Source organism: Phyllopteryx taeniolatus, chromosome 13 (assembly GCF_024500385.1).
Source record: "Phyllopteryx taeniolatus isolate TA_2022b chromosome 13, UOR_Ptae_1.2, whole genome shotgun sequence".
Taxonomy (NCBI): domain Eukaryota; kingdom Metazoa; phylum Chordata; class Actinopteri; order Syngnathiformes; family Syngnathidae; genus Phyllopteryx; species Phyllopteryx taeniolatus.
Window position 1 is genome coordinate 762350 of NC_084514.1, and position 27257 is coordinate 789606.

The 27257-nt window shown below is 40.8% G+C and overlaps 2 protein-coding genes across 11 annotated transcripts in view; both read left to right on the plus strand.

Moving 5' to 3' along the window:
* Positions 1-75: 75 nt before the first annotated feature.
* msh4 (mutS homolog 4) lies at positions 76-12662 on the plus strand. Of its 6 annotated transcripts, none has more exons than XM_061793855.1 (20): positions 76-508; positions 3286-3447; positions 3525-3688; positions 3771-3881; positions 3960-4075; positions 4161-4334; positions 4425-4597; positions 4683-4750; positions 5333-5407; positions 5479-5543; positions 5615-5784; positions 7370-7506; positions 7695-7798; positions 9728-9852; positions 10728-10928; positions 11002-11120; positions 11196-11324; positions 11447-11621; positions 11698-11786; positions 11952-12547. In XM_061793855.1, exons 1-20 carry the CDS (start codon positions 322-324, stop codon positions 12138-12140), a joined length of 2733 nt encoding a protein of 910 aa, XP_061649839.1. In that variant the 5' UTR covers positions 76-321; the 3' UTR covers positions 12141-12547. The 6 variants fall into 6 exon arrangements, with proteins under 6 accessions (XP_061649839.1, XP_061649838.1, XP_061649836.1 ...); XM_061793854.1 differs by having other exon boundaries at positions 3522-3688; positions 11952-12545; XM_061793852.1 differs by having other exon boundaries at positions 11002-11324; positions 11952-12662.
* Positions 12663-14138: 1476 nt separating this feature from the next.
* The window catches only part of ktn1 (kinectin 1), a 29372-nt gene continuing 16253 nt past the window's right edge, over positions 14139-27257 (plus strand). For 3 of the 5 annotated variants that reach the window (XM_061794651.1, XM_061794655.1, XM_061794654.1), the window contains exons 1-14: positions 14140-14426; positions 22135-22838; positions 23008-23157; positions 23262-23372; positions 23457-23584; positions 23676-23780; positions 24194-24334; positions 25310-25416; positions 25553-25697; positions 26256-26352; positions 26442-26623; positions 26842-26931; positions 27027-27064; positions 27166-27256. In XM_061794651.1, the coding sequence (XP_061650635.1) occupies positions 22136-22838; positions 23008-23157; positions 23262-23372; positions 23457-23584; positions 23676-23780; positions 24194-24334; positions 25310-25416; positions 25553-25697; positions 26256-26352; positions 26442-26623; positions 26842-26931; positions 27027-27064; positions 27166-27256 (2088 nt within the window). In that variant the 5' untranslated portion in view covers positions 14140-14426; position 22135. Of the gene's footprint in view, positions 14427-22134; positions 22839-23007; positions 23158-23261; positions 23373-23456; positions 23585-23675; positions 23781-24193; positions 24335-25309; positions 25417-25552; positions 25698-26255; positions 26353-26441; positions 26624-26841; positions 26932-27026; positions 27065-27165; position 27257 lie in introns of all 5 variants that reach the window. The other 2 variants (XM_061794652.1, XM_061794653.1) reach the window with 2 other exon arrangements.

The window sequence follows — 27257 nt, forward strand, 5'->3', positions numbered from 1 at the left end:
TTTATATGCGGTGGTGTATACTGTTTTTAGGCAGGTGGTAGTAAATCTCTCCATAAAAACTGAAAACGTGTCAGCAATAATAATTCTAACGTAACGTGAAGCGAGCATGCGCAGATGGAGGCGATGACGAGCGGCGAGAGGGCTCTCGCGCCAGATGTGTCCAAGTGACGTTTTTTGGGTTAGCGTCGAAGCTAAAAGCAGTTTTTTTTTTCACGGTGTCTTTTTTGGGCATATTAGCTTTTTTATTGAATTTAATACCGAAGCTGTATCAATGACTTGGGAAACAGACGTTATATACTGTGGACTTTATGACGTTTTGCAATGTTTCGTAGCAGCACAGAAGAGATTGTGACTAGTGATACTTTAGAAAGTGGACATACCTCTGATGTGTCTCCACCTGAAAGAAGTCTAGTAAATGGAAACACTTCTTATAATCCCTCCTTTCAAAATTTGGATGAAGAGAGTACTCGCTCTAGCACTGGTCCGTCACTTCCTCGCACAGCCACAGGTAACTCTGGAGGGATACTTTTTTTCAGATCAAGCTCGCACCAAATGTTTGGTATTGTGTAAAGTCACACTCATTAAATTGTTAGTCTGCCTCACGGTTCTGGGTGCGAATCTGGTCTGCATCCTTACTCTGTGGTGTTTGCATGTTTTCCGGGGCTCCTGGCTTTCTCCCGCGTTTCTAAAACATGCAAATTGGGTTCATTAAAGACTCCAAATGGGTGTGAACATGAGTGTAAGTACTTGTCTATACAGGGTGCAAAAGAAGGTGTAGTTTTTATTATGAGAAACAATACTAATTATATGAATGTACAATTTACCAAGTACCCACTCTGTGCTCACATTGTTGGACTTTTAGCATTTACCCATTTCTGTGGTCTACTTTCGACACTCGAGCAAACTTTGACGCAAAGGTCTTTATTTTTATCAATTTATCTTTTATGAATTTACAAACCATCAACAGTATGTTGTTTTCCCGAATAGACTTTATCTTTTAATATACCCCATAAAAAGTAATCCATTCAGGTAAGCTCTGGTGATCGTGGTGGCTGTTCAACTGGCCCTCCTCGACCTATCCATCTATGGAGTGATTCGTTTTATGGGGTAATAAAGAAGGTACAGTTGGAGGAAAATGTATTCGAACCCTTTGGAGGTACTTAATTTTCTGCATAAATTGGGCATCAAATGTAGGCTGATCATCTAAATTACAAAATAAACCGTCTTCTTGAACGAATACCACACAAACGGTTACAGTGGGTACGGAAAGTATTCAGACACCCTTAAATGTTTCACTTTGTTATGCAGCCATTTGCTAAAATAATTTAAGTTCATTTTTTTCCTCATTAATGTAGACACATCATCCCGTATTGACAGAAAAAAACAGAATTGTTGAAATTTTTGCAGATATATTACAAATGAAAACCTTAAATATCACACAGCCATAAGTATTCAGACCCTTTGCTCAGTATTTAGTAGAAGCACCCTTTTGAGCTAATACAGCCATTTTTGGGAATGATGCAACAAGTCTTTCACACCTGGATTTGGGGATCCTCTGCCTCCTTGCAGATCCTCTCCAGTTCTGTCAGGTTGGATGGTGAACGTTGGTGGACAGCCATTTTCAATTGGGTTTAAGTCAGGGCTCTGGCTGGGCCATTCAAGAACAGTCACGGAGTTGTTCTGAAGCCACTCCTTCGATATTTTAGCTGTGTGCTTCGGGTCATTGTCTTGTTGGAAGATGAACATTTGGCCCAGTCTGAGGTCCTGAGCACTCTGGAGAAGGTTTGCGTCCAGGATATCCCTGTACTTGGCCACATTCATCTTTTCCTTCCATTGCAACCAGTCGTCCTGAAAAACACCCCCACAGCATGATGCTGCCACCACCATGCTTCACTGTTGGGACTGAATTGAACAGGTGATAAGCAGTGCCTGGTTTTCTCCACACATACTGCTTAGAATTAAGGCCAAAAAGTTCTATCTTGGTCTCATCAGACCAGAGACTCTTATTTCTCGCCATCTTGGAGTCCTTCAGGTATTTTTTTTTTTTTTTTTTTAGCAAACTCCATGCGGGCTCTCATGTGTCTTGCGCTGAGGAGAGGCTTCCTTCCGTCGGGCCACTCTGCCATAAAGCCCCGACTGGTGGAGGGCTGCAATGATGGTTGACTTTCTAGAACTTTCTGCCATCTCCCGACTGTATCTCTGGAGCTCAGCCACAGTGATCTTTGGGTTCTTCTCGACCTCTCTCACCAAGGCTCTTCTCCCCCAATTACTCAGTTTGGCCGGGCGGCCAACTCTATGAAGGGTTCTGTTCGTCCCAAAGGTCTTCCATTTAAGGATTATGGAGGCAACCGTGCTCTTAGGAGCCTTAAGTGCAGCACAATCTTTTTTGTAACCTTGGCCAGATCTGTGCCTTGCCACAATTCTGTCTCTGAGCTCTTCAGGCAGTTCCTTTGACCTCATGATTCTCATTTGCTCTGACGTGCACTGTGAGCTGTAAGGTCTTATATAGACAGGTGTGTGGCTTTCCAAATCAAACACAGCTGGACTCCAATGAAGGTGTAGAACCATCCCAAGGATGATCAGAAGAAATGGACAGCACCCGAGTTCAATATATCAGTGTCACAGTAAAGTGTCCGAATACGTATGGCTGTGTGATATTTCAGTTTTTCTTTTTGAATAAATCTGCAAAACTTTCAACAATTCTGTTTTTTTTTCTGTCAATATGGGATGCTGTGTGTACATTGAGGGAAAAAAATGAACTCAAATGATTTCAGCGAATGTCTGCAATTATAACAAAGAGTGAAAGATTTAAGGGGGTCTGAATACTTTCCGTACCCACTGTATGTGTTTTCATGTTTTTATTGAAAATAACATAAACATTCACCTGATTGAAATGCTGTGGCATGATGTCAAGTGACCTATTCACACCAGACATCCCAGGAATGTTACTGAACTGCAACAGTTTTCTCAAATTGATTCTGATCATTGTGCATGTCTGATCTGCAACAAAAGAAAACATTTTGTTGAGGTTATTGCTGCCAAAGGAGGGTCATAGAGTTATAATCCCTACTTTTGCACCCTATACAGTATATGTCTTGAGTTTGGCTGGCGTCCGGTCCAGGAAATGTACCGCCTCTCACCCAAAGTTAGCTGCGACAGGCTCCAGCTCACCTGTGACCCTAATGGGAACAAGCGCCATACAAAATAGATGTCTTTGTGTTGTGTAATCTACGGCAGAGCAGTGTTTAAGATTAATTCAAATACACCTTCCTGTTGCTGACATAGGTCAATTCCCCCATAGCCTTCAGTTAGGAAGGACCAATCCGCCCCGCCTTGCCTGCAACTCAGACAGCTCTTACTGTCGAGGAACACCAGGAAGCCTCAGGAAGATCCCGGGTTCTGCAAGGGCCACACACACTGCATGGACACCGTTGACTGATCACACTGGTACTGTGGCCCAAAGCAGTACTTCGAGTTAGAGGTTGAGTCACATTTTCTCAGTTAATTTGTCTTTTTTGTAGCAGCTACAAGTTGCTCCTCTTCTACCACAGCTTCTGGTGCATCTGTAGTTGTCGCCCTGGTTGAAGGCCGTGGTTTGGCCAGGGGAGAGATTGGAATGGCCAGTGTTAACTTGAAATTTCCAGAGCTCGTACTCTCTCAGTTTGCAGACACTGGAACATATGCTAAGGTAACCTAAGAACTGCCAAAGCTGTTATTTTTGTAACTGTTGTCTTTGTAGTAGAAGGATGCCAACTTGTACACTTCCTAAGGTTATAACCAAGGTCCATATCTTGTTGCCGATGGAAATACTGATGCCAGACACTGCTTGTGATAAGGGAAAAGGGACAAAGCTCTTTACCCTCATCGCAGAGAACCTCCAGGTGCCAATGCAAGAATATACTGTATGTAGCATAAAAAACTGTCAATATTGTACTATTTATTTTCATTTTGTGTGTCAGGGTGTTGCTTTCACTGCAATTCAAAGGAAATATTTTAATGAGAAGAAAGGACTAGAGTACATCCAGCAGCTCTGTGCTCCAGAATTTAGCACTGTCCTGATGGAAGTACAGGCTAAGTATGCCATTGAGTACAAGAATGTCCAAAGAAATAGAAATAAACTGTGACAAGCATTTGATTACCAACTGTCCCTATTTGTGCAGATATTATTGCCTAGCAGCTGCAGCGGCTTTGCTGAAATACTTGGAGTTCATTCAGAACTCTGTGTATGCTGCCAAGTCGCTTAAAGTGAGCTTTAAAGGAAGCGAACAGACAGCTATGATCGACTCATCATCTGCCAGTAACATGGAGTTGGTGGTCAACAACAGAGACCACAGGTACAACAAGAGCAAGTGATGACGAAATGTCAATTCGGATGTGTAGTGCTTGTATTGTCCCATGTATGCATTTACTGTGTGTACACACAGGAGCGACCATACCCTTTTAGGCGTCCTTAACCACACGAAAACTCCTGGTGGCGCCAGAAGGTTACGCTCCAATATTCTGGAGCCTCTGGTGGATGTGCACACTATCAATATACGCTTGGACACGATACACGAGATGCTGCAGAATCAGGAGCTCTTCTTTGGATTGAAGAATGGTAACAAAGAAAGTATTTTCATCAAACTTGATTCTTATACAATCTGACAAAATGATTTCAACATTTGGCCCTTTCTTTCCTTAAGCGATAGGTCATTTCCTTGACATTGACCAGCTGCTTTCTGTTCTGGTCCAGGTTCCAAAACAAGAGACAGTATGTGAAGCGCTTCCATTCGTTATTATGCACTTATTTTAATTGTATCTTACTTATCGTCGTTTGGTGTGCTGACATAATTAACTGAGTGCATGAAACCTACCATGAAGAATATGTTGAAATTACGCGGCGGTGCCTTTGTGCAAGCGCCATTCATTTGCAATCTGGACACATGAACATTTCCTGCTCTGGAGAATTCTTAAATTACACCACAAAAAATGTAGATTTGTTGCTTGTGGCTGTTTGAAAAAATAGCTGCTACGGAGGTTGTAAAATTTGCTAAATTGGTAACACTGACTCAGTGGCAGTCCTGGACAGAATGGCGCCTTGTGCGACGCCCCTACATTGCGATTGAGATATCATTTGAAATCGCAACCTTTTCATTATTACCATTTACCATTCTTAGAGTGAAATATGGTTAATTCTAAATATGCAGTACTATAATACCAAATATGGTTCCTTGCCCTTTCTATTATCCATCCATCCATTTTCTGTACTGCTTATCCTCACAAGGAATTTCATCTGTAAATGTGTAAAAGCCCATGTATATTAGTAATCAGTTCTTTTCTACCATTTTTATAGGTTCAGGTTGCTGAAGCAAAGATTATGCACATCATTCAGCTGAAACACACTTTGGATCTGGTGCCACAGTTGAGGGTTGGTGCCTGCTGATAAACTGTACATGAGTTAATAGCTCCAAAGTTAGGTTTTTAATCATTTTCAAACAGGTGGTGTTGAAGAACTGCAACACAGCTCTTCTTAAAGCATACAGCACTTCACTAGAGGATAACAGGTAGCTAAGTCTTGTGGCAGTTGTCGTCTGTTTTTGTATTTTTACTCATACAGGTTTGTGTACACCTGCAGATTTGATGTGCTCTTGAAGCAGATCCTTACCGTGATTAATGATGACACCACCTACCTGAAGGGGAGCCTGAACATGCGCACACAGAAGTGCTATGCCGTGCGACCCAACATTAATGAGTTCCTGGATATTGCCCGACGAGCTTATACTGAGATAGTGGATGACATTGCAGGTGCATACTGTACGTCAATGTATTTGTTCTCAACTTCTCGTCTTGAGTTTTTTGATGTAACAAGCTGGATTTAAAAATATATATACTGTACATATAAGGGCAGCACGGTGAGACAGGTTAGAGCGTCAGCCTCACAGTTCTGAGGACCGGGGTTCAATCCCCGGGCCCGCCTGTGTGGAGTTTGCATGTTCTCCCCGTGCCTGCGTGGCTTTTCTCCGGGCACTCCGCTTTCCTCCCACATCCCAAAAACATGCGTGCTAGGTTCATTGACAACTCTAAATTGCCCGTAGGTGTGAATGTGAGTGCAAATGATTGTTTGTTTATATGTGCCCTGCGATTGGCTGGCAACCCGTTCAGGGTGTAACCCCGCCTCCTGCCCGATGATAGCTGGGATAGGCTCCAGGACGTTCGCGACCCGAGTGAGGAGAAGCGGCTCAGAAAATGGATGGATGGATGGATGTACATATAAGGGGGTGCATATTCTTCACTCCTAGGACGTTAGTTTAAAATCTGGTGATAATTCACACGAGGCATAATTAATAATGAATGTTTTAGGTAATGGGTGAAAACCTAAAAACAAACAGTTAGACCCAGAATTATTCATAACCTTGGAAAAATGTGTTCCATGTCAAAACCATACGTTCTCTTTCTCAGTACAGACATATCTAATGTTTTTGCACAATATTGCATGTCCAACTGAAACAATTGTCAGATGATAAAAGGTGTTTCAATCAATTTCAGAATGTTATAAACTGCGAGATGACATATTTGAGTCTTTTGCCCTTGTCTTATGTCATTTCAAGCTAAAAGTCAAAAGTAATGATCAAAATAAACTTTAACTAAGAATTTGGACGGGGTAAGAAAAGGCTTTTGTATCAAGATTTGTTCATAATTTCAATCAAATGTGCTGCTGGGCAAGAAGACAGAGTGCCAACCAAATTGAATTGAGATTGGATCCCGATTGCATGTGAGAAAGCAATTTCGATTTCATCCATCCATTCTCCATCTCATTCAGGGCACAGGTGAGCTGGAGCCTATCCCAGCTGACTTTGGGAAAGAGGCAGGGAACACCCTGGACTGCTCATTCAGTGGCAAGGCACATATAGACAAACAATTCAGTTTCACACTTATGGACTATTTCTACATGAGAGTCTTAAATGAACCCAACAATGTTTTTGTAAAGTGAGAGGAAGCCGGAGCCCATGCAACCACAGGGAGAAGCAACTTCACGCATCAAAGCCAGAGCTGAAATTCAAACAGTGAACTTCAGCACTGCGATGCAGACATGCACACCACACCTCGAGTTCACCTTGATGCCCACAATTTTCATTTACCATAGAAAATAATGGTCAGGGTTTTTATGTCAGTGTTCTCAGGTTAGTTTATAATTGTTTTGTGCTTACATAAGCTTTTACTACTACGGTATTTGTTTCTTTTGCTCCAGAAAAACATTTGGATATGGATGCTTTAACTATCAAAATACTGCATTGCAGCTATTTTGTCACCGATTTCCCCAGCAGCAAATGTTTATACTTTCATGGATGCTTTTGGAAGTGTTCCTAAGTATAGCAGTTGTGTTTCTCAGGACTAGTAAACCAGATGGCAGAGAACTATGGATTTCCCATGCGCACAAGCTTCAGCACTGCTCGAGGTTTCTTTATCCAGATGAAGCTGGAAGGAATGTTCTTGCCTGAGGGGAAACTTCCTTCAGAGTTCATCAAGGTATCCTCAGTGGGAATGACAAAGAAAACTATATTTTTATCCTTACTGAAGTAAAAAAAACAAAAACATGGCAGTTTCTCGTGCTTTCACAGTTGTTTGTTCAATAGCTTCTTTTAAGAAATGTATGTACATAAAATGTGATTTATTGTACGAGCATAATCGTTAGCATTTGACATCTGTCCCCTCAGGTCACAAAACACAAGGACAACTATGCCTTCACCACCGCAGATCTGATGAAGATGAATGACCGCTGTGATGAAGCCCTGAGGGAGATCGTTCATATGTCCTATGTGTGAGGAGCTCATCACACTCAAGCTCGGAACAAGCGCACGGCTATATTTAATGCATGTGGTTATTTACATCATGTTCAAATTGAGGGTTTTGTTCTCTTTGTGTCCTTTTCAAATGAATGTGTCCTCCAAGTTCACCCTTAAGGTTAAGATGTACAAATTCTAAGTCAGTTGCTCACAATATGACATTCAATTTCATTGGAATTAGACTATTGAAAAAAATGCACAGCTTAATAAGACCTCTAATACAATTCCTTTTTTTATTTTACTACCCTACCTACTTTTTTATTGTCCACTTGAGGGCAGCACGGTGGCCGACTGGTTAGCACATCTGCCTCACAGTTCTGAAGACCCGGGTTCAAATCCGGCCTTGCCTGTGTGGAGTTTGCATGTTCTGCCTGTGCCCGTGTGGGTTGTCTCAGGGTAGTCTGGTTTCCTCCCACATTCCAAAAACATGCATGTTAGGTCAATTGAAGACTCTAAATTGCCCGTAGGTGTGAATGTGAGTGTGGATGGTTGTTTGTTTGTATGTGCACTGCGATTGGGTGGTGACCAGTTCAGGGTGTACCATGCCTCTCGCCCAAAGATAGCTGGGATACCCAAGTGAGGATAGATGGATGTCCATTTGAGCAGGGGTTCGCAATCTTTTTGATCCTGGGGAGGGGGGGGGGGGGGTCAAATATTCCAGTAAACATATCAACACTGTATTGGTTTAATAATTTACCTCATTTTTTGGCTTTATTTGTATTTGCTAACTAAATCAAATCCACCTGCAGTTTATCAAAATCAGAAACATACAATTTGATTATCACTTTTATTTATAGTGTGTATGTAAACCTGCACATACAACAACACAACACCAAATGTCAAATCATGAAACAAATCAAGCAGCTAAAGAAACAATTTAAGGACTCAGTTCAGGCATATTAACAACAAAATTGTGATTTTTCTACAGCAAAAAAGGGGACCAAATTTGGAAATTTGATTAATAATGTGGTGATAAAATAAATTTGTCATAAAAGTTTCAAATGAAATAGCTAAAGTGCAAATGAAAAACAAGATGCATAATTATCAAATGAAAATAAATGGTTTGTTTTTTTTCATGGAAGAACCAGAAGTCTCTCCTTTTATCTTTGACAAATAAACAGTAGAAGTCACAACAGTTGACGAGCTACAACTCCCTTTTTATATTGCCATTTTAGTGAAACTGAATGTTTGAGGCCATGATTCATCATGTTGTTTGAGAGTGGGATGGCCAGCAGTTTATTTGCGGCAATCAGCTCACGGCTCAAATCCACAATAGTAGGCAGAACCAACAATACAAAGATTCTTAATGCTTTGAATGTTTCGAAGGCTTCAGTGCTTCGCTGAATAGTGTTATCGCGCACTCCACACAAGGAGCTCTCGTCTTTGCCTCATTTCCCCCTTACTTACTAGCGCAAGAATTTAGTCTTTTGGGAAGGGTTGGCATCAATTTTGTTTTCATTGTTTCTTTTTCAGAGCTTATCCATAGCTTTCTAGCTCATACAGTTGTGCATACCCTGGCAGAATTTGTAAGATGTCTACCATTTTCTAAAGAAAACGTGTGATCAGGCAAAACACATTTATATTATTTTTAATGGGACTCAAAATATATTTGGTGCACAATCATTAAACAAAATATGGTACTACACAAAATAATGAAATGGTCAGTCGTCAGTTCTATTTAGCCGAAATATTGCCAATATTTCGCAAATTCTAACAGTGTGTGTCAACACAACTGTCTAACTTAGAGTATCAGGCCCTCGCATGTAAAGTAAAACTGAAGGTTTTTCGCTGCCTTCAAGGTGGTGCTCTGAAAAGTCACCGACCGCACGAGACAGTGCTTTTACTAATATTTTCCTTCAACAATGTACAGTACCCTCTTAACACTGAACTTATCTCCTTCCAAGGGTGGTATGTCAACTTCTCAGGACTATCCATGAACACGTCCATTGCCTCTACAAACTGTCGGATGCTGTATCGATGCTGGATATGCTGCTGTCGCTGGCAAACGCATGCACCCTCTCGAACTATGGTGAGTGTGAGTGTCTTGTCAAATCTGTACCAGATTGCATTAGAAATCTTTCGGGACTGTAGAGGCATTGTTGTTGGAATTTTGGTACATGTGCACAAATAAGTTCACCGAAGATTAATACAACTAAAATAAAGAAAATACTTACCCTTTGGAACTGATATGACGAGATTGTAAGTCAAATTCATGCATGGGCACTGTTTAACCTTTAACTGTCACGCTAGTGTCAAAATAATGCAACAGTTTAATATAGAAATGTTAAAATGATAATGCTTATTATTATTACCGGTCTAGTCTGCCCTCACTCTTAACTGTGATAATGCATGGAGGGCACACAAAACACTGGTGGAATTAATCATTTAGGTTATCACTGAACTGAATTCTCATAAAATCAGCTGAAGTCGAGAGCAATATTTTGACCCACAAACATTTGGATGGTATTTTCCCTAAAAAATTGGGTTGAACCCTGAATTGCACACCTTTTGGGGCATTCACATTCCACTGTACATATGAGATACATTAATAAAACAGTATAAAACACATCAATATGTAAAATTTGGCTGACTGGCCTTAACAGCTCCCCAAGAGGGAAGCGAAGTAGCGAACTGGTCTCAAATGCCCCCTTGTGCCTATTTGCAGTATGGGTCATAAATCCAGCCCAGTCAATATGAGAATCAGGTCGAAGTTTGGAACAAATTCATAACTGTCTATGATTGTGATTGTACAGTTGGTGTGTAAGTGAAATTAATCCATGTTATCAATGTATTATTTCAAATTTCAAAACGTTACCATCACATGTATGTCTTGGCTAACTATGAAACTGATGAAACAATACTCTTATGGAAAAGTCTAATGATAGTCTTGATTTTGTCTGCAAGTGCGACCAGAGTTCACAGACACACTAGCCATCAAACAGGGTCGTCACCCCATCCTGGAGCGAATGCCCGGACAGCAATTTGTATCCAACAACTGTTACGTCTCCGAGGGCAGCAATTTTGTCAGCATCACAGGACCCAACATGAGCGGCAAATCCACGTATCTTAAACAGGTGGCACTGTGTCAGATCATGGCTCAAATAGGTCAGTATTAACTATATTTGAAGCAACAAATGATTTGATTTGGGGTTTGAGTGATTTCCCTTTTTTTTTATAGGTTCTTTCATCCCTGCTGAGTATGCTTCTTTCCGTATAGCAGATCAGATTTTCACCAGAATTGGCATTGATGATGACTTTGAAACTAACTCTTCCACATTTATGGTGGAAATGAAGGAGGTGCTATACATTCTAGCAATTTTGTGTAAAAGAAACCACAGCTTGATCATTCAGACAAGTTTATCTCTCCTTAAGGTGTCATACATCATTCACAATGTCAGCGAGCAGTCCCTCATCATCATAGATGAGCTGGGACGTGGTACCAGTGCTGAGGAAGGCATTGGGATATGTCACTCAGTTTGTGAGTTTCTCCTCAGCCTCAAGGTAAAGCACACTGACCCTTCTTTGTTCCAGAAGCTATGTCTCCTTCAGTCTATACTATACACATTTACTTGCTTAACATGAATCCAAATCTGCTAGGTGTGTGTTGTTTGTCATGTTCTCAGGCCTTCACCCTGTTTGCCACACACTACCTTGAGCTGTGCCAACTAGAATCTCTGTATCCCAGTGTGGACAACCGGCACATGCAGGTTCAGCACACACGCGCTCGTGACACTGGCACTGAGAACATAGCGTACACTCATTTACTGAGTCAAGGATTTTCTGAAGAAAGACACTATGGTAAACAGTCTGTCAAATCACTTGAATGAAATATATGTCAGAAGGGCAGTAACAAAGCATACTATTGCTCTCGTAGGCCTCAGAGCAGCTGAAATGACCTCCCTTCCTTCAAGCATAATCCAGGAAGCAAAGACAATTGCCTCCAAAGTCAGCAGGCATCTTTTGGTAGGATTCATTCAGTTGTCCTATTAAGTGCATTTTACTACAGTATGTCCAACAATGAAAGCAAGAAGTAAACCATGCAATATGCTCTGGTGTTGAGATAACGGTCACAAATTCCTCTCAAATGTTGCTGAACAAGTAAAATGTGTTTTGGACATTGATCCCAAGGCCAAGCGTAAAAGTGATCCAGAAACAGAGAGGCAGCGTGCGTTATACCGCCTGGCCACCCGCCTCCAGCAGACTGCCAGAAACTCCAGACTTGACCCGGAGAGCCTACGCATGTATCTGAAGGGCCTAAGAACGCAGTACGAGGCAGATCTGGAGGCTACGGGGCTGCCAGCGTCCACGGATACCTGAGAGAGGAATCAAATCTTAAAGAGGAATGACTGTCCCAGACAAACTTTCTCACTTGATGTACAAGTCTGGTGTGTATAGTTGATGTGGACAATGGCATTTCTTTGACTATTATTGGCCTTAAATGCATTTCAAATACATTTGAAATCCGATGCGGTGAGAAAGTTAATCATCTGCTAATTTACAACAAATTAAAAATATAGAAACTAATCTAGAAATATTGTTACCCACAAAAACAAGAAAAATGAAAATAATTGAGTCGAAGTATTGTGATTTATTTCCATTTTATTTATTGCAATATCATTTTACACACATTTTATTTGTAATTATTTATTATCACCTCAATAAATTGTGGTACTTGTCTTCGGTTCCCTTGAAAGTTGCTATGTAATATATATTGCTATTATTTTTCATAAACCATAGCATGCAAATAGGCTGCCTAGGCCAGGGCTGCGAGCAATAGGGATGACAACAATGCAATCTGATTGTAGCTTAGAAATGCTTTGAAGTGATGTCATGACTTTGTATTCGTCCATAGGCTCACGCTCACCTTTGGCATTGCACAAAATACATCGAAAGTCAAGTAAAACAAAAGGCTCACAAATCTTGAAAAATAAAACTGTGAAAATAAGCCACATAAAAATGATGACACTTAATAACTGCAAAATCCTCTGAAGTAGTCGGGGAAGGTTCCACGGCCAAAACAACAATACAGCGGAACGTTTTGAACATTTTGCCATTAGTTCATACAGTATATAAAGTGTATACTAGAGTATGTCAGCATAAGCCTGAAATTAAGTTGCCATTTCTAAATGAATGAAGTGAATTAAATTGGTTCCTTCTTTGCAAATACAATACTAATGAAAAGTTCATATTCAGTTTTCAGGTAAAATGTCATGATTAACCTAAAATGTACTATAAATTTTACAGGTGAACTTGATTTAACCTCATCTAAACTTTTGCATGCACATATCCAACTGTTGTTTCAATAACAAAATTCACAATAGATGTTTGATCCAGGAATCGACAAATTTCCTGGTTCATCTAGAACTTTAAAAAGTCATCATCATCATGCTGTCTACATTTTGACAGCACGAGACCAAGACGGCAGCTAACAATTGAGCAACAGTACCTTGCCAATTGTGTCTTGTGTCTCTCAAAGCCTTTTGATATTTAACAGCAAGCCCTAAAGATATTTCGTACTGTAATAGTCAGAATCAATGTGTAGCTCTCTCAAGCTGGAACGATAAATATCTACAATTCAGTTGAAGATAGCCTCAATTATCTGAAATGAGAAACTCCATACACATGAATGGCAAAAGTGATGTCATTTGTCCTGTAAAGGATATATGAAATGACAATTGTGGATAGGAAGAATTTAGTTGTAGATCTGAAATGTCATTTTTGACTGGGCAAAACTGAGTTCGATATCTGCTGCACACATCCAGTCTGCCGTTCAATGTTAAAAGGGTTTGCCATAGGGAGGTGGCCACTGGGCTTAAGAGTGTCACACAGTGTCATCGTCAGGTTGCAATAGAGAGAGTGGAAGAGTCACCGAAAGGCAAAGAAGTGCACCTCCTTTTTAATGTGTTGGTCACTTCATAAATCAAAAACCTATGGTTAATTTTGCCGTTGCAATCCTTGTTAGAGAATAGCAAGCTGTGGGAAAAAAACATTGGACAGGCGACATTGAAAGGTTCAGAGAACGTTCACCTGTAAAGGTTATATCCTAGTGCATTTTATGTTCGTCCTTAAATTTAAGCCAAAAGCCCAAATAGTGTATCCCTAACTTTTTGTGACTAGTTATATCCCATCCGAAGAAAGCATTCCAGTGAGCAACGCCAGCACTTTTAATACTTGTAGTTATTCGTGTATTCACGCAATTTTCCACGGATAGTCTTGCTTGTTCTCTCATTTTAATGGAATTTGACAGATTTTTTTTTTTTTTTTTTTTTACTTTGACATAGACGTCATAAGGAAACACTGGCGACATACTGTGACCACTCCTCTTTGCCTTTTATGTTCGCACGATTGAAATCAACGAGGCGTCTTGGCCGATCGGCCCCGTCTGTTGATATCGTTATGTATATGCCGCGGCTCAGTTCGGTGTGTAGCGGGCTGTAAAACAAGCATCCCCCAAAGAGCTTGACCCGCCTCAGGAACGGACGACAGTCGTGTGGGTGAGCGAAGCCGAAGCCAGGCTGCTCTGGGAAGTGAGGACGAGGCTGCTTGAGTCTACCAAGAACAACGCCGTTTCATTATTAAAGGGACCAGTCCATCAAACCACAGGTAAGTTTTGACGAGCATGTTTACATTAGTGTATTCATTTCGTTGCCAGTGAGCCGCGTCTAAGGGCTAGGCTGAGGCAAAGGTACTTAAATAGGGCCTGGGAACGGCCCTCAGGACTGAAGCGGTAGAAGGGAGCAGCACACCAGGTCACAGATTTCAGGAGAGGGGGAGGAGGCGAAGAGGCGGCGGCTGGGTAACTGGCCGAAATGAGCCTGATGTTCACGCCTCCAGCCCGGCTAATGAGAGAAACTTCGTCCCTGTCAACGCCTTGTCGGTCACTTTAATGGCAAAGACTTGCCTTTGAACCATAATGAGTTAGCCGGCTAATGCTTGTGGCTAGCACGTTAGCCTCCGCTGTCATGGTGGGCTGAACTTGCACTGTGTGAGCCTTAAAAAGTGTGAATGTGGACTACTCGGAACCGTCGAGTCTTTGGCTGACGTGAGGGCTTCACCTTTGGCTTACACGGCTCGCTTGGCAACAGCGTACCTGACTCGACGAATCGACGTGCTTGGCAGAAGTTAGCTCGCGAGATTGCATCAGTGCCTATCTATAGGGGAACAGCTGCGATTCACTCGTTCTTATCACTTATTAAGGTCGAATCGCACACATGGCCACCAGAGATGGCCACCATTATCCATTTCCTACGGTCATGGCTGACATGTTGGAGGTCATTCTCATAAATGCATGACCAGATGTTTCATGTGAGCGTGTGGAAAGAGAGATAATCTTGATGATTTAAAATTTAAACATACTTTGCACCTGAGGCTCTTTTCTCTGTTAGGGTATTCAGGTCGCTAGTACTATCAAATCTCGCAGAATCATTGCGTGACCATGAAAATGGTAGCAGAATAACATTTTAAAAAGAAACGTTCCATAAGGTGTTCATATATATATATATACACATATATACACACACGCAGCGGCTGAAATAAGTATTTAACACTTCACCATTTTTCTCATTAAATATATTTCCAAAGACGCTATTGACAAGAACATTTCACCAGATGTTGGGCACAACCCGAGTAATCCATACATACAAAGTAGAACAAATAAATTCAGAAATTAAGTTGTATGAAATGACACGGGGAAACAGTATTGAACACGCCAACTGGTATTTATTTAATACTTAATACATAAGCCTTTGTTTGCAATGACCGCTTCAAGATGCCTCCTGTATCGAGAAACTAGTCTCATGCATTGCTCTGGTGTGATCTTTGGTCCATTCTTCCACACAGTCTTCAAATCTTGAAGGTTCCGTGGGCTTCTTTTATGGACCTTGAGTTTCAGTTCTTTCCATAGATTTTCGATTGGATTCACGTCAGGTGATTGGCTGGGCCATTCTAGCAGCTTTATTTTTTCCACCTTTGAAACCAATTGAGTGTTTCCTTGGCAGAATGTTTTGGACCATTATCCTGCTGAAATGTGCACCCTCGTTTCATTTTCATCATCCTCGTAGATGGCAGCAGATTTTTGTCAAGAATGTGTCTGCACATTTGTACATTTGCCCATTCATCCTTCATTCAATAATGTGAGGTTTACCAGTACGATTTGCTGAAAGGAAGCCTCACACCATCATGTTCCCACCTCTGAACTTCATTGTTGGTGTGGTGTTTTCAAGGTGATGTGCAGTGCCATTTTTCCTCCAAACGTGGTGTGCATTATGGCGTCCATCCATCCATCCATTTTCTGAGCCGCTTCTCTTCACTAGGGTCGCGGGCGTGCTGGAGCCTATCCCAGCTGTCATCGGGCAGGAGGCGGGGTACACCCTGAACTGGCTGCCAGCCGATCGCAGGGCACATAGAAACAAACAACCATTCGCACTCACAGTCATGCCTACGGGCAATTTAGAGTCTCCAATGAATGCATGTTTTTGGGATGTGGTAGGAAACCGGAGTGCCCGGAGAAAACCCACGCAGGCACGGGGAGAAAAAGCAAACTCCACACAGGCGGGACCGGGTATTGAACCCTGCTCCTCAGAACTGTGAGGCAGACGCTCTAACCAGTCGTCCGCCGTGAAATGACATCCATCCATCCATTTTCTGAGCCGCTTCTCCTCACTAGGGTCGCAGGCGTGCTGGAGCCTATCCCAGCTATCATCAGGCAGGAGGCGGGGTACACCCTGAAATGGTTGCCAGCCAATCGCAGGGCACATACAAACAAACAACCATTCGCACGCACAGTCACACCTACGGGCAATTTAGAGTCTCCAATCAATGCATGTTTTTGGGATGTGGGAGGAAACCGGAGTGCCCGGAGAAAACCCACGCAGGCACGGGGAGAACATGCAAACTCCACACAGGCGGGGCCGGGGATTGAACCCGGGTCCTCAGAACTGTGAGGCTGACGCTCTAACCAGTCGGCCACCGTGCCGCCCCGTGAAATGACATTTTACCTGAAAACTGAATATTGAGCGGCTTCTCCTCCTCAGGTTCGCGGGTGTGCTGGAGCCTATCCATGCTATTGGGAAGGAGGCGGGGTACAACCTGAACTGGTTGCCAGCCAATCGCAGGGCACATACAAACAAACAACCATTTGCACTCACATTCACACCTATGGGCAATTTAGAGTTGTCAATTAACCTACCACGCATGTTTTTGGGATGTGGGAAGAAACCGGAGTGCTCGGAGAAAACCCAAGCAGGCACGGGGAGAACATGCAAACAGTATTTAACTTGCTTGTCCAACTGTTGTTCAGCAAACCTTAAACGAGCCTTGACTTTTTTTTTTTTTTAATTAATTTATTTATTTATTTATTTTCTTCAGCAATGGGGTCATGCGTAGGTGGAATGGTGGTCGACTGGTTATAGCGTCTGCCTCACAGTTCTGAGGATCGGGGTTCAATCCCCGGCCCCGCCTGTGTGGAGTTTGCATGTTCTCCATTTTGTTCTTATAATACACGCGGCGCGATCTTGTCACCATGACAACGAGTGTATCCGGTCAAGTTTGAGTTGACAAGATAAAGCCCAGTGATCGTAAAAGACTAGATGCGGTGGTGTCGGAATACAAGCTTTTATTGCAGTAGTCTGACACAGTGCAATCGCGAAAGAGCAAAATAACATGTTGGCTCTGCCACACTGCTGACGTTTTTTTTTTAAAAATAACTTTATTGGTGATCAGATATTTACAGTACTACGTCAAAAGACACGCTTTTGAATTCAAATATACTGTACACGATGGCGACGCGGAGTAAATGTCTTTTACCGACATCGATCGGATCGGCAAATTCTGACATTAAAGCCGATCAGCATAAAATGCTAATTATGGGCCGATACCAATCAGGCCGATCAGATCGGTGTAAAGTCTAATAAATATATATTGTAATGAGTAAATCACACAATGAGGCATTTGGAGTTGATAAAATTCATAAACTTAGCATTGGAAGAGATGTCGGTCGGAATAAAATTACAAGCAACAAAGCCATCGGCGGGTCCAAAAAATGGCCGCGAATCTAACATTTTACATCACAGAAAAATATTAGACAGACTTGTCTCCCCCCCAAGGCCAATTCTGATTATTAGTAGTAAAGGAGACAGATATCCAATAGTTGTCAAAATTCTGAATAATACAAATTCCAACACTTAATTTAAATGCTTTTAAGCGTATATTTATTCAACAGCATTTCAGATATGCAACATGTTAGTTTTTAGACATCTTTGTTTTAACAAAAAGAGCAGGGGAGCTTGCAGGCTCAGCAGCAGGTCTTCTAAACTTCATTGAAAACTCAAAACAAATAAATAGACAGTAAATACAATTTTCCAAAATTTCAATATAACTGATATGATAATCTTTCACTTACCTGTGTTTTAAGTTAAAAAGGTTGCGTGATCATTTTTATAGATCGTTGAGTGACTACTGCCGAGTTATGGTGATATAGACTCTTACCCATGATAGTTTACTTACTTGTTGGCACCTTCTGGATGGCCCCTTCCTAGAGACTAATGCTTTTACTTAATACACTAATTTATTTATTCATTAGGTTTAGTGGCAATTACTATTTTCAGCCATTCTTGTAGGTCTGAAATTAGGCCAGTTTGTTAATATTTGCCCAACATAACCTGTTGCCACCTGTTGGACTTTGGTACAGAGCAGATTCCTGATTATGCTCTTTTGCTAGGTTGCTATTGTAACTGCTAACTGATCACAAATGCTTTCTGTTGTCTGCTTTAGCATCATTATTAGCAATTTAACAGTTTTGACTACTTTTAACAAGGTACTTTTATTGTCAATTCTACAATATGCGTAGCACATACAAAGGATTGAAATTATGGTACTCAAGGGCCCACGGTGCTACAAAAGAAGCTAAATAAAACTATAGTGCATACAGTATAAAAAGTATAAATTAAATGTGCAAATATCAACGATTAGGAGACATGATCTAGCAGAAATTGTTACAGTATTTTTCTGGGCCCAATTTCATGTAACCTCTGAAGTTTAATTCAACCTCCAATATGTTCAACTATCTCAACATTCCTCCCATAGGAAACAGTAGGAACATCCAGTAAATGGTCACTTCCAGGTCAAACTGTTTACATAACACCTTAATCAACAGGCATTTTTATGTAACATGCGCTTCAGCTGAAAGTCATAACGTCCCACCATTGTTTCCCACAGGACCGGAATGTAATTGTGGTGGTGGGCTGGCTGGGGATTTTTTTGGGGGGTGGAGCGGAGGGGGTTGGGTGCGATGTTAAAAGTTAAACGAACTCTTATCAAATGTCTCCATCCATCCATCCATTTTCTTTTCCGCTTCTCCTCATATGGGTTGCGGGCTGCTGGAGCCTATCCCAGCTATCTTCGGACGGGAGGCTGGGTACACCCTGAACCGGTCACCAGCCAAATCACAGGGCACATAGAAACAAACAACCATTCGCACTCACATTCACACCTACGGGCAATTTACACTCACATTCACACCTACGGGCAATTTACAGTCTTTAATCAACCTACCACGCATGTTTTTGGGATGTGGGAGGAAACCGGAGTTCCTGGAGAAAACCCACCCAGGCACGGGGAGAACATGCAAACTCCACACAGGCGGGGCCGGGATTTGAACCACGGTCCCAAGAACTGTGAGGCAGATGTGCTGGCCAAATGTCATATAATTCATTAAAATATTTCTGTTAAAAATATGCTATATCTTAAATAAATAAATAAATACATGCCAAGAAATTAATAATGTAAAATCAAACACTTACAGGTTGTCTACACTAACCTTTCCATTGGTAGCACTGGACCATGCATGATGTATAGTCTCTAATTGGCTTACCATAGCTTTGTATATAATAAAGCTTGACAGTGACTTGAGTTGTATCTGCTACATATTTTACTTTGAATAGGACGTTTGTCTGCAACAGGTAATTTCTTTTATATAATTTTAAGACATTATGGAAACGCTTTCAGATAAAAGCAAAGCTTAAAAAAGGCATGCATGCGTTTACGTGTACTGTTTTTTTTTTTTTTTTTTTTTTTTTAAACTTTTCATAAATGGTTTGCATTAAAGGAAAAAAAATATATAAACCTTTTATTTAACAAACGAGCAGAACTTGATTTTTGGTAACAATGTAGTTTTCAAAACATTCAGTACTGTACATAAAATTACAACTAAATACTTTTGGAACTTTTTCAAAAATTTTAATGAACAAATTGTGGGTTTACAGTATGAGTCCCATGGCAGTATGAAGTGAAGTGGGATGCTGAGCTGATTCTGTCTTATATTAATGGTGGACATGAGACTTTACAGTTGCATATATAGCCTTATTTGTTTCACAAAGATCATTTGCGTAACTTTAAAACTGTATAATTGTGGACAAAGGAGTCAACGAAGTTATGCATGGGGAGGAGGACTCGCTGTGCTCGGCATTACAGCTTTGGTTCGCTTCCTGTTAGTCTTTTCGTAGCGTAAAGGCTTCTTTATACTCGCGCGGACGGTGACCGCGATGACGCCTTTATACACAGGCGCAACCCACGCGCGCACAGTACATTACTCACTGTTTTCCTTGTGACAACAGTACCTGTACCAGTACAGGTCTTTTTGAACCTCTCCACAGGTGGTCCTTGGCTCTTGGACAACTCTTCTGATTATTCTTTGCACTCCTCTGTCAGAAATCTTGCAAGGAGGCAAATTTATGGTAGTATGATTGGCTTTCCACTTACGTATTGTGGCCCCAACTGTGCTCACTGGAACATTCAGAAGCTTAGCTTTGCACCTGTAACCAATGCAATCATTATGTTTTGCAACAATTACTTTGCGATGGTCTTGAGACAGCTCTATGCTCTTAGCCATCATGAGATGTGTCTTGACTCACACCTTGGCAATGAGACCTTTTTGTAGGCCATCAATTAGGACTGAATTGGCTTATATTCATTTGTACTGACAAGGGGCTGGATTGCTATTTGATTATTGATAGATTTTAGGTGTTGTCTTGGCTTTCCATGCCTTTTTGCACCTTCCTTTCTTTGTGTCCAATAGTTTTTCCCTGTGTAATTTCACATTACCGGTATCACACACAACTTAATTTCTGGTCTTATTTGTTCTTCTATGTGTGTGTGTGTGTGTGTGTATATTATATATATATATATATATATATATATATATATATATGTATATGTGTGTGTGTGTGTGTATGTGTACATATATATATATATATATATATATATATACATATGTATGTATATATATATATATATATATATATATATATATATATACATATGTATGTATATATATATATATATATATATATATATATATACATATGTATGTATATATATATATATATATATATATATATACATATGTATGTATATATATATATATATATATACGTATGTATATATATATATATGTATATATATATATATATATATATATATATACGTATGTATATATATATGTATATATATATATATATATATATATATACGTATGTATATATATATATATATATATATATATATATATATATATATATATACGTATGTATATATATATATATATATATATATACATACATATGTATGTATATATATATATATATATATATACATACATACATACATATGTATGTATATATATATATATATGTATATATATATATATATATATATCTATACATACATATGTATATATATGTGTATATATATGTATATATATATATATATATATACATATGTATATATATGTGTATATATATATATATACACACGTGTGTATATATAAGTGGTACGGAAGCATTGCTATCAATACTGTTATCGGTGCACCCCTGACTTAAAGACAAAGGACGATGTTCATTTGCTGGCGTAATTGGATCATACTAATAATGAGAGCGGTCAGGTTGAGAGACGTGCTCTAAGCCAGGCTACTGTACTGTATTTCAAACTGTGCTGCTTTTTTTTTTTTTTTTTTTTTTTTTTTTAATTAAGCAATGATTGACCCACGAATCTTACCTTTCTTTTTTGATTACAAATGGTATTTTTAACTAGCTGTACATTGGTCACCATTTGTGTTTTTATTAGTAAAACCACATAACTGGTGGTCCACAGTCAAAGGAAGAACCACTACTCTTATTATTCTACATCATCCGTCGTGAACAAGGACGTACGCACAGCTAACATAAATTTGACTCCTTGAAGTTTCACTTCAGTAATAACAGTTTGGCTGTGATGGAGATTAATCATTTTCTAATGCCATTTTCCCCTTTCAACGCAGAATGGCAGTGGATATCTACGACTCTCCGTTCCTGAGCATCCTGGTCCCATTACTGGTTGTTGCCCTCCTCTTCATCTTCTTCATTCTCTTCACAAAGGAAACCTCCTACGATGAGGTGCTGGCCCGTCAGAAACGTGACCTCAAGTTGCCACCAGCTAAGCCAGAAGCCCGCAAGAAGAATGAAAAGAAGAAGAGTAAGAAGAAGGAGAGTGTGAGCGTGGCAGGTGGAGAAGGTGGCAGAGGGGAGTCAGAAGAGGACCAAAGAGACTTTGAGGCGGCTGATGGTGCCCACAGCTCCACCCCGGAGTTGGTTGAGGAATTAGATCCAGTGGCCTCAGCAGCTCCTGTTCAATCAGCACCTTCTCCCTGTGTGCCAGTTCCAGCAGCAACAGAGGCTTCTGCTTGTTTGAGGGAGAGAAAGAAGGAGAAGAAGAAAGCAGCAAAGGCTGCTGCTGCTTCTGCTGCTACTTCTTCTGCTTCTGCTGCTGCTGATGCTGGAGCAACATCTCCTCCCCCTGAGGAGCCAGAAGTAAAGAGCTCCAAGCTGGTAGGACACAAAGCACAGCCACCTCTAGTTTCTAGCAAACAGCCCAGACCACCTTCTCAACAGCTTGAGGTGCAGGTTCAAGTTACCCAGGTAGCTGCTGTTGGTCAGTCCCCACCACAGACTTATAAGAAGAAAAAGAAGCTAAAGTTGGAGGCAGGTTGGTTACCATAAGAGCAATTAACAATCATGCGCTTTCTTTTTTTCCCAATTAACTATTCATTCATGAGAAGTCCAATTCAATTGTACCGCTTTTTAAAAAAGGCTTTAGATTGAGCTGCATTTCCAGTCATAGCTACTAATGTAGTTTCTTTTCTGTTTCTTGGCAGTGAATAACCAGCAGCCTGAGCTCATAAAAGTAGAGCAGGCACCAGTCAAGAAGGAAGCTCCTCATGTGGCTGAAACCAAAGTTCTCTCCAATGCAGTTCCAAGTGCTCCCGGTGGGAAGAAGGGCGGCAAGAAACAGAAGACTGAACCTGGTATTGATGATACGTGTATTGTGTAAAATCCTGTCTTAAGGATAAGTGCTCAGACTTAAGTTTTAAATGTTGTAATCAATGTCGTTTCCCCCCCGCCAATCCAGTTGAGGAGTCCCATGTTCTGACTGACTCAGCAGCTTCTACCAACCACCAGGCAGCCCACAATAATGATGTGCCTTCTAAAGGAAAGAAACAGAAGAATGAGACAGACAGAGGTAAGAGCAGGCAAAACAGACATTACAAGCTCATCTGTACAAATACTCCATCTATTCTGTATATTTTATGTGATTGATTTGCAGATAATAAAGTGAAGCTTAAGGAGCTGCTCTCAGGTCTGTCTTTGATCACCTTGTCTAAAGCTGAGGCTGTCAGCTTGATTGCTGTCCTCGAAGAGAAGAGCCCAAGTGCTGTGGATGCCTGGCACAAAGTGAGTGATTAAACAAGTGCTGGATTTGAAGTATGAAAATGAGAGGGAAATTTGACAAGTTGTTCTTTTCAATGTGGTCTTCCACAACCAGTCTGCTACTAAATCTGATCCGGCTGCTCAGGAACGAGGGCGTCTTCTAACCACTCTTCAGGAGGAGGCATCCATTGCCAAGGATAAAGTCAAACAACTCAGCCAGGTTCACATCCATCTGCTCCATTCCCTAAATCACATAGCATGGATAGTAATTATATCCCTGAACAAGACCTGTGAAACCAATTAGTAAAAAGCAACTGTGCTGTTGACATTTTGCTTCCTTGGATCCAGAGGGAATTCTGGATGGAGATGATTCTTTAACCTCTTGCTAGAAAAAAATAAATAAATAAATAAAATCCTACACATACCCAAGATACAATCTGGCCTGATAAAATGAGAAATTGCTAGAAAGTGCGCAATCTGGATCATATTCAGATGAAACTTGGTTTGGGATTATATTTTGAGCCAGAATGTACATGGAGGGGATAGGAAGAGATCCACAACTCACATTGATCTGAACTGTCTTTTACTTGGTATGATTTGTTAATTTCTCGCCATCTTGCCACGGTGCTTCAGGAGCTCCAGGTTTCGAAGCAGAAGGCGGGCCGGGTAGAAGCCATGTTGCGAGAGCAGTGTACAGTAATGGAGAAAGAACTGGGGAGCATGCAGGCCAAAGCACAAGGAAGCTACCAGGAGCTCCAGGCCATGCAGATAAAGGTGGTTGTGTGTCACACTTTTTTTTTAAACCATTATACTATTTGAATACCTTTCTAATTTATCTTTCTATCTAGGGCTGTAACGATGCACCAAAGTTAAGATACAATTAGAATCTTGATTTCTGACCCACGGTTCAATTGACTGATTAAATATTTTTACAAATTTAATATATTATTATTATGCAATTTCCATCATTGTTCTCAACCAGGTAGCTGGAATTTTTCCCATACTTTTGACCTACAGTAAATGGGCTTTGGGGGGGGGTCTGCAACTTCAGGGTCTATTAGCTGAATTTGTCATGTTTCCTGTTCTTCTCACATAGTTGAACTAGCATTAGCTTAGCATTAGCAGTAGCCACATTTTTGCTCACTCCAGTCAGATGACTGTCACCAGAAAATAGTAGTCATTACACGGATTTAGACGAGGCTTGCTGAAAAAATGTATCTTCGATCCAGACTTATGTTTTTTTATCAATTTAAAATAATATTTTAAGTTTGGTAGCACTGTGAGCTCACATGGCTGTATCTGGAATGGAGGCAAAAACCCTGGGAGTTGGGAGGGGCCTATCACTGTTCTGCCATTTCAAAGAAGACACAGGTTTGTGTCTTAAGAGTATCACGATTTTCGGTTTCGATACTGTATCGTGTATCACTGCAGTTGTGTTACATTAGTACTTATGTAGGAGACAAATGCAGTTAAGCTAATATCTTGCGATTGGTTTTGGTCATTAGCTGTACAAGCACCTTTGACATTCTTCAGTCTCCATATTTAATTTGAGTTTCCATCATGTAGGAACTCAAATTTCAATTTCAAAAAGCCTTTATCAATTTAATGGAATAAATTGTGATTTAACTTTATCATACATATGTAAAGTGCGATAACATGGTCTTTTTTTGGTGTGTGGATTCATTGAAATGGTAGTACAATAGTTATTTGGAGTTTCAAACTAGCCTCTTTTTGTGTCATTGTGTGCAGTTTCAACAGGTGAGGGAGCAGATGGAAAGTCAGATCACTCGACTGCAGCAGGAGAATGGCATCCTCCGGGATGCAGTCAGCACAGCCACCAACCAGATGGAGAGCAAGTGAGTGCTGCACCACAGTAATTCTTCAACCATAACATCACACTATAACATTATTTTACAACATCTCTCTATACTACAACATTTTCTTTGGATAAAGATAATTTGTTCCTGTGCACTTACTTGTGTTGCTTGGCAGGAATACCGCCGAGATGAACAAACTGCGTTCTGATTACGCAGCGCTGATGATAGAGTTGGCAGACAACAACGCCAAGCTGCAGCAGGAGGCGCACCAGAGGAAGTCGCTGGAGGTCAGCTACAAGCAGAACGTGTCTCAGCTGGAGGTAGGCTGAACCAGATGCATGTTATTTTATTTAATTTTTGTTATCCCTTGTCCGCCACGCCAAAGCACCTCAGCATACTGCCAAGCTTTGAATGTTTTTCATGGGTGTGGCAGTATTGCCAAGGGAATGGGAGGAGGTGTAGTGGAAGTTCAAGGGTGGGGTGTGGGAACCTGAGCATATGTAGGGAGGGTTGTTTTGCCTTTGGACGCTGGGGTGTTGCAGGCTTTTGTCCATATAATAACATACCAACTTCCTTTTTGAATTGCAGATTACACTTTCCTGTGTTTTTATTGACTTCAATCAAAGGTTGTTCTACCTTGACCGTGGCTCGGTCTTGGCTGAGAAACTAAAAGTCGAGCAAGAGTTTAGAATGTATTTTTTTTATTCATGGCCAATACAAAGATAATGGAATGTTCATGTGAATGGATATTGGGACATCAAGCTGGATCATGTTAAATGAGTATAATCATTTGTAATGTATTTATTCAAATCTGTCATTCTTGTCTGTTTAAATTAGAGCGTTTTTTTTTTGTTTTGTTTTGTTTTTTTAATCCCCAGTCCCAACTACAAGATGCTAAGCGACGCTGGGAAGAACTGCAAAACTTCCTCCATAGTGTCACTGCTGAGCGAGAAAAACTTCAGGCCTCGAAGAAAGGTTGAGAAGTCATCTCACTTGCATAATGCATACTCCAAAAAGGTTGAGGCACATTGAATAATCAATATGGTTTATGTGGGTGGCTGCAGAGCTCCATAGTCAGCTGCTGACAGTGGAGAGTGAGATGAACAACAAAAAAAAAGAGCTTCAGACCCTCCATAGCAGCCTGACAGAAGCCATGGTCTCCAAGGAGAGACTGGAACAAAGAGTGATGGAGCTGCTGGAGGTGTCCCAGCACATCTCTGAGGATTCCATGCAGGCTCGTGCTGAGGTGAGGCACCCAAAATCTGGTTTTGAAAGAAGGAAATCACGCCTGGTGAAGGAGATGATTGTCTTTATTGAATGGGCTTCATTTAAATGGACAGTTGTGCTAAAGGTACAAATGGATCCCCCTATATGTCATATGTGCAGTCATATGTGTCTGAATGTTCATTCTATGATGCAATGCACAACCACTTTGCGCCTTTTCATAGTAGTGTCTACTAACAGGAACTCATGAATGAAAACAAAGGTCTTCAGGCCCAAAAGGAAATGCTCCAAGCACAAAATGAGAACCTGCATGCCCAGATCTCAACACAGGTATTGTGCCACTGGTATACTTTCTGTCATCATTCCTGCTCTTAGAACTCTGACTGTAATTAGGCTAATGAGATTTTTGTCTTTTCCCTATTTAGGCCAGCCACGTCTCCCATATTGAGGAGCTACAGAAGCTGTGAGACCTTTTCCTTCTTACGTTCTCGGATGGAATTGTGTTATTTAGTGCTTTTCCTCACTGAAGGCTCATATTTTCACATAAATACCCATTTTATCTAGACTGGCTGACAAGGAGTTGCAGAGGAAGAGCTTGGAGGATTCTTTGAATGCTGAACGAAGCAGCGGAGCCAGTAGAGAAACTAATATGCAGG

Coding starts and splice junctions, on each gene's coding strand:
- msh4 (XM_061793851.1), top strand. CDS start 322: ATGTTTCGTAGCAGCACAGAAGAGATTGTGACTAGTGATACTTTAGAA. Junction 5,544..5,614: donor ACTTCACTAGAGGATAACAG/GTAGCTAAGTCT, acceptor GTACACCTGCAG/ATTTGATGTGCTCTTGAAGC. Junction 5,785..7,369: donor GATAGTGGATGACATTGCAG/GTGCATACTGTA, acceptor TGTGTTTCTCAG/GACTAGTAAACCAGATGGCA.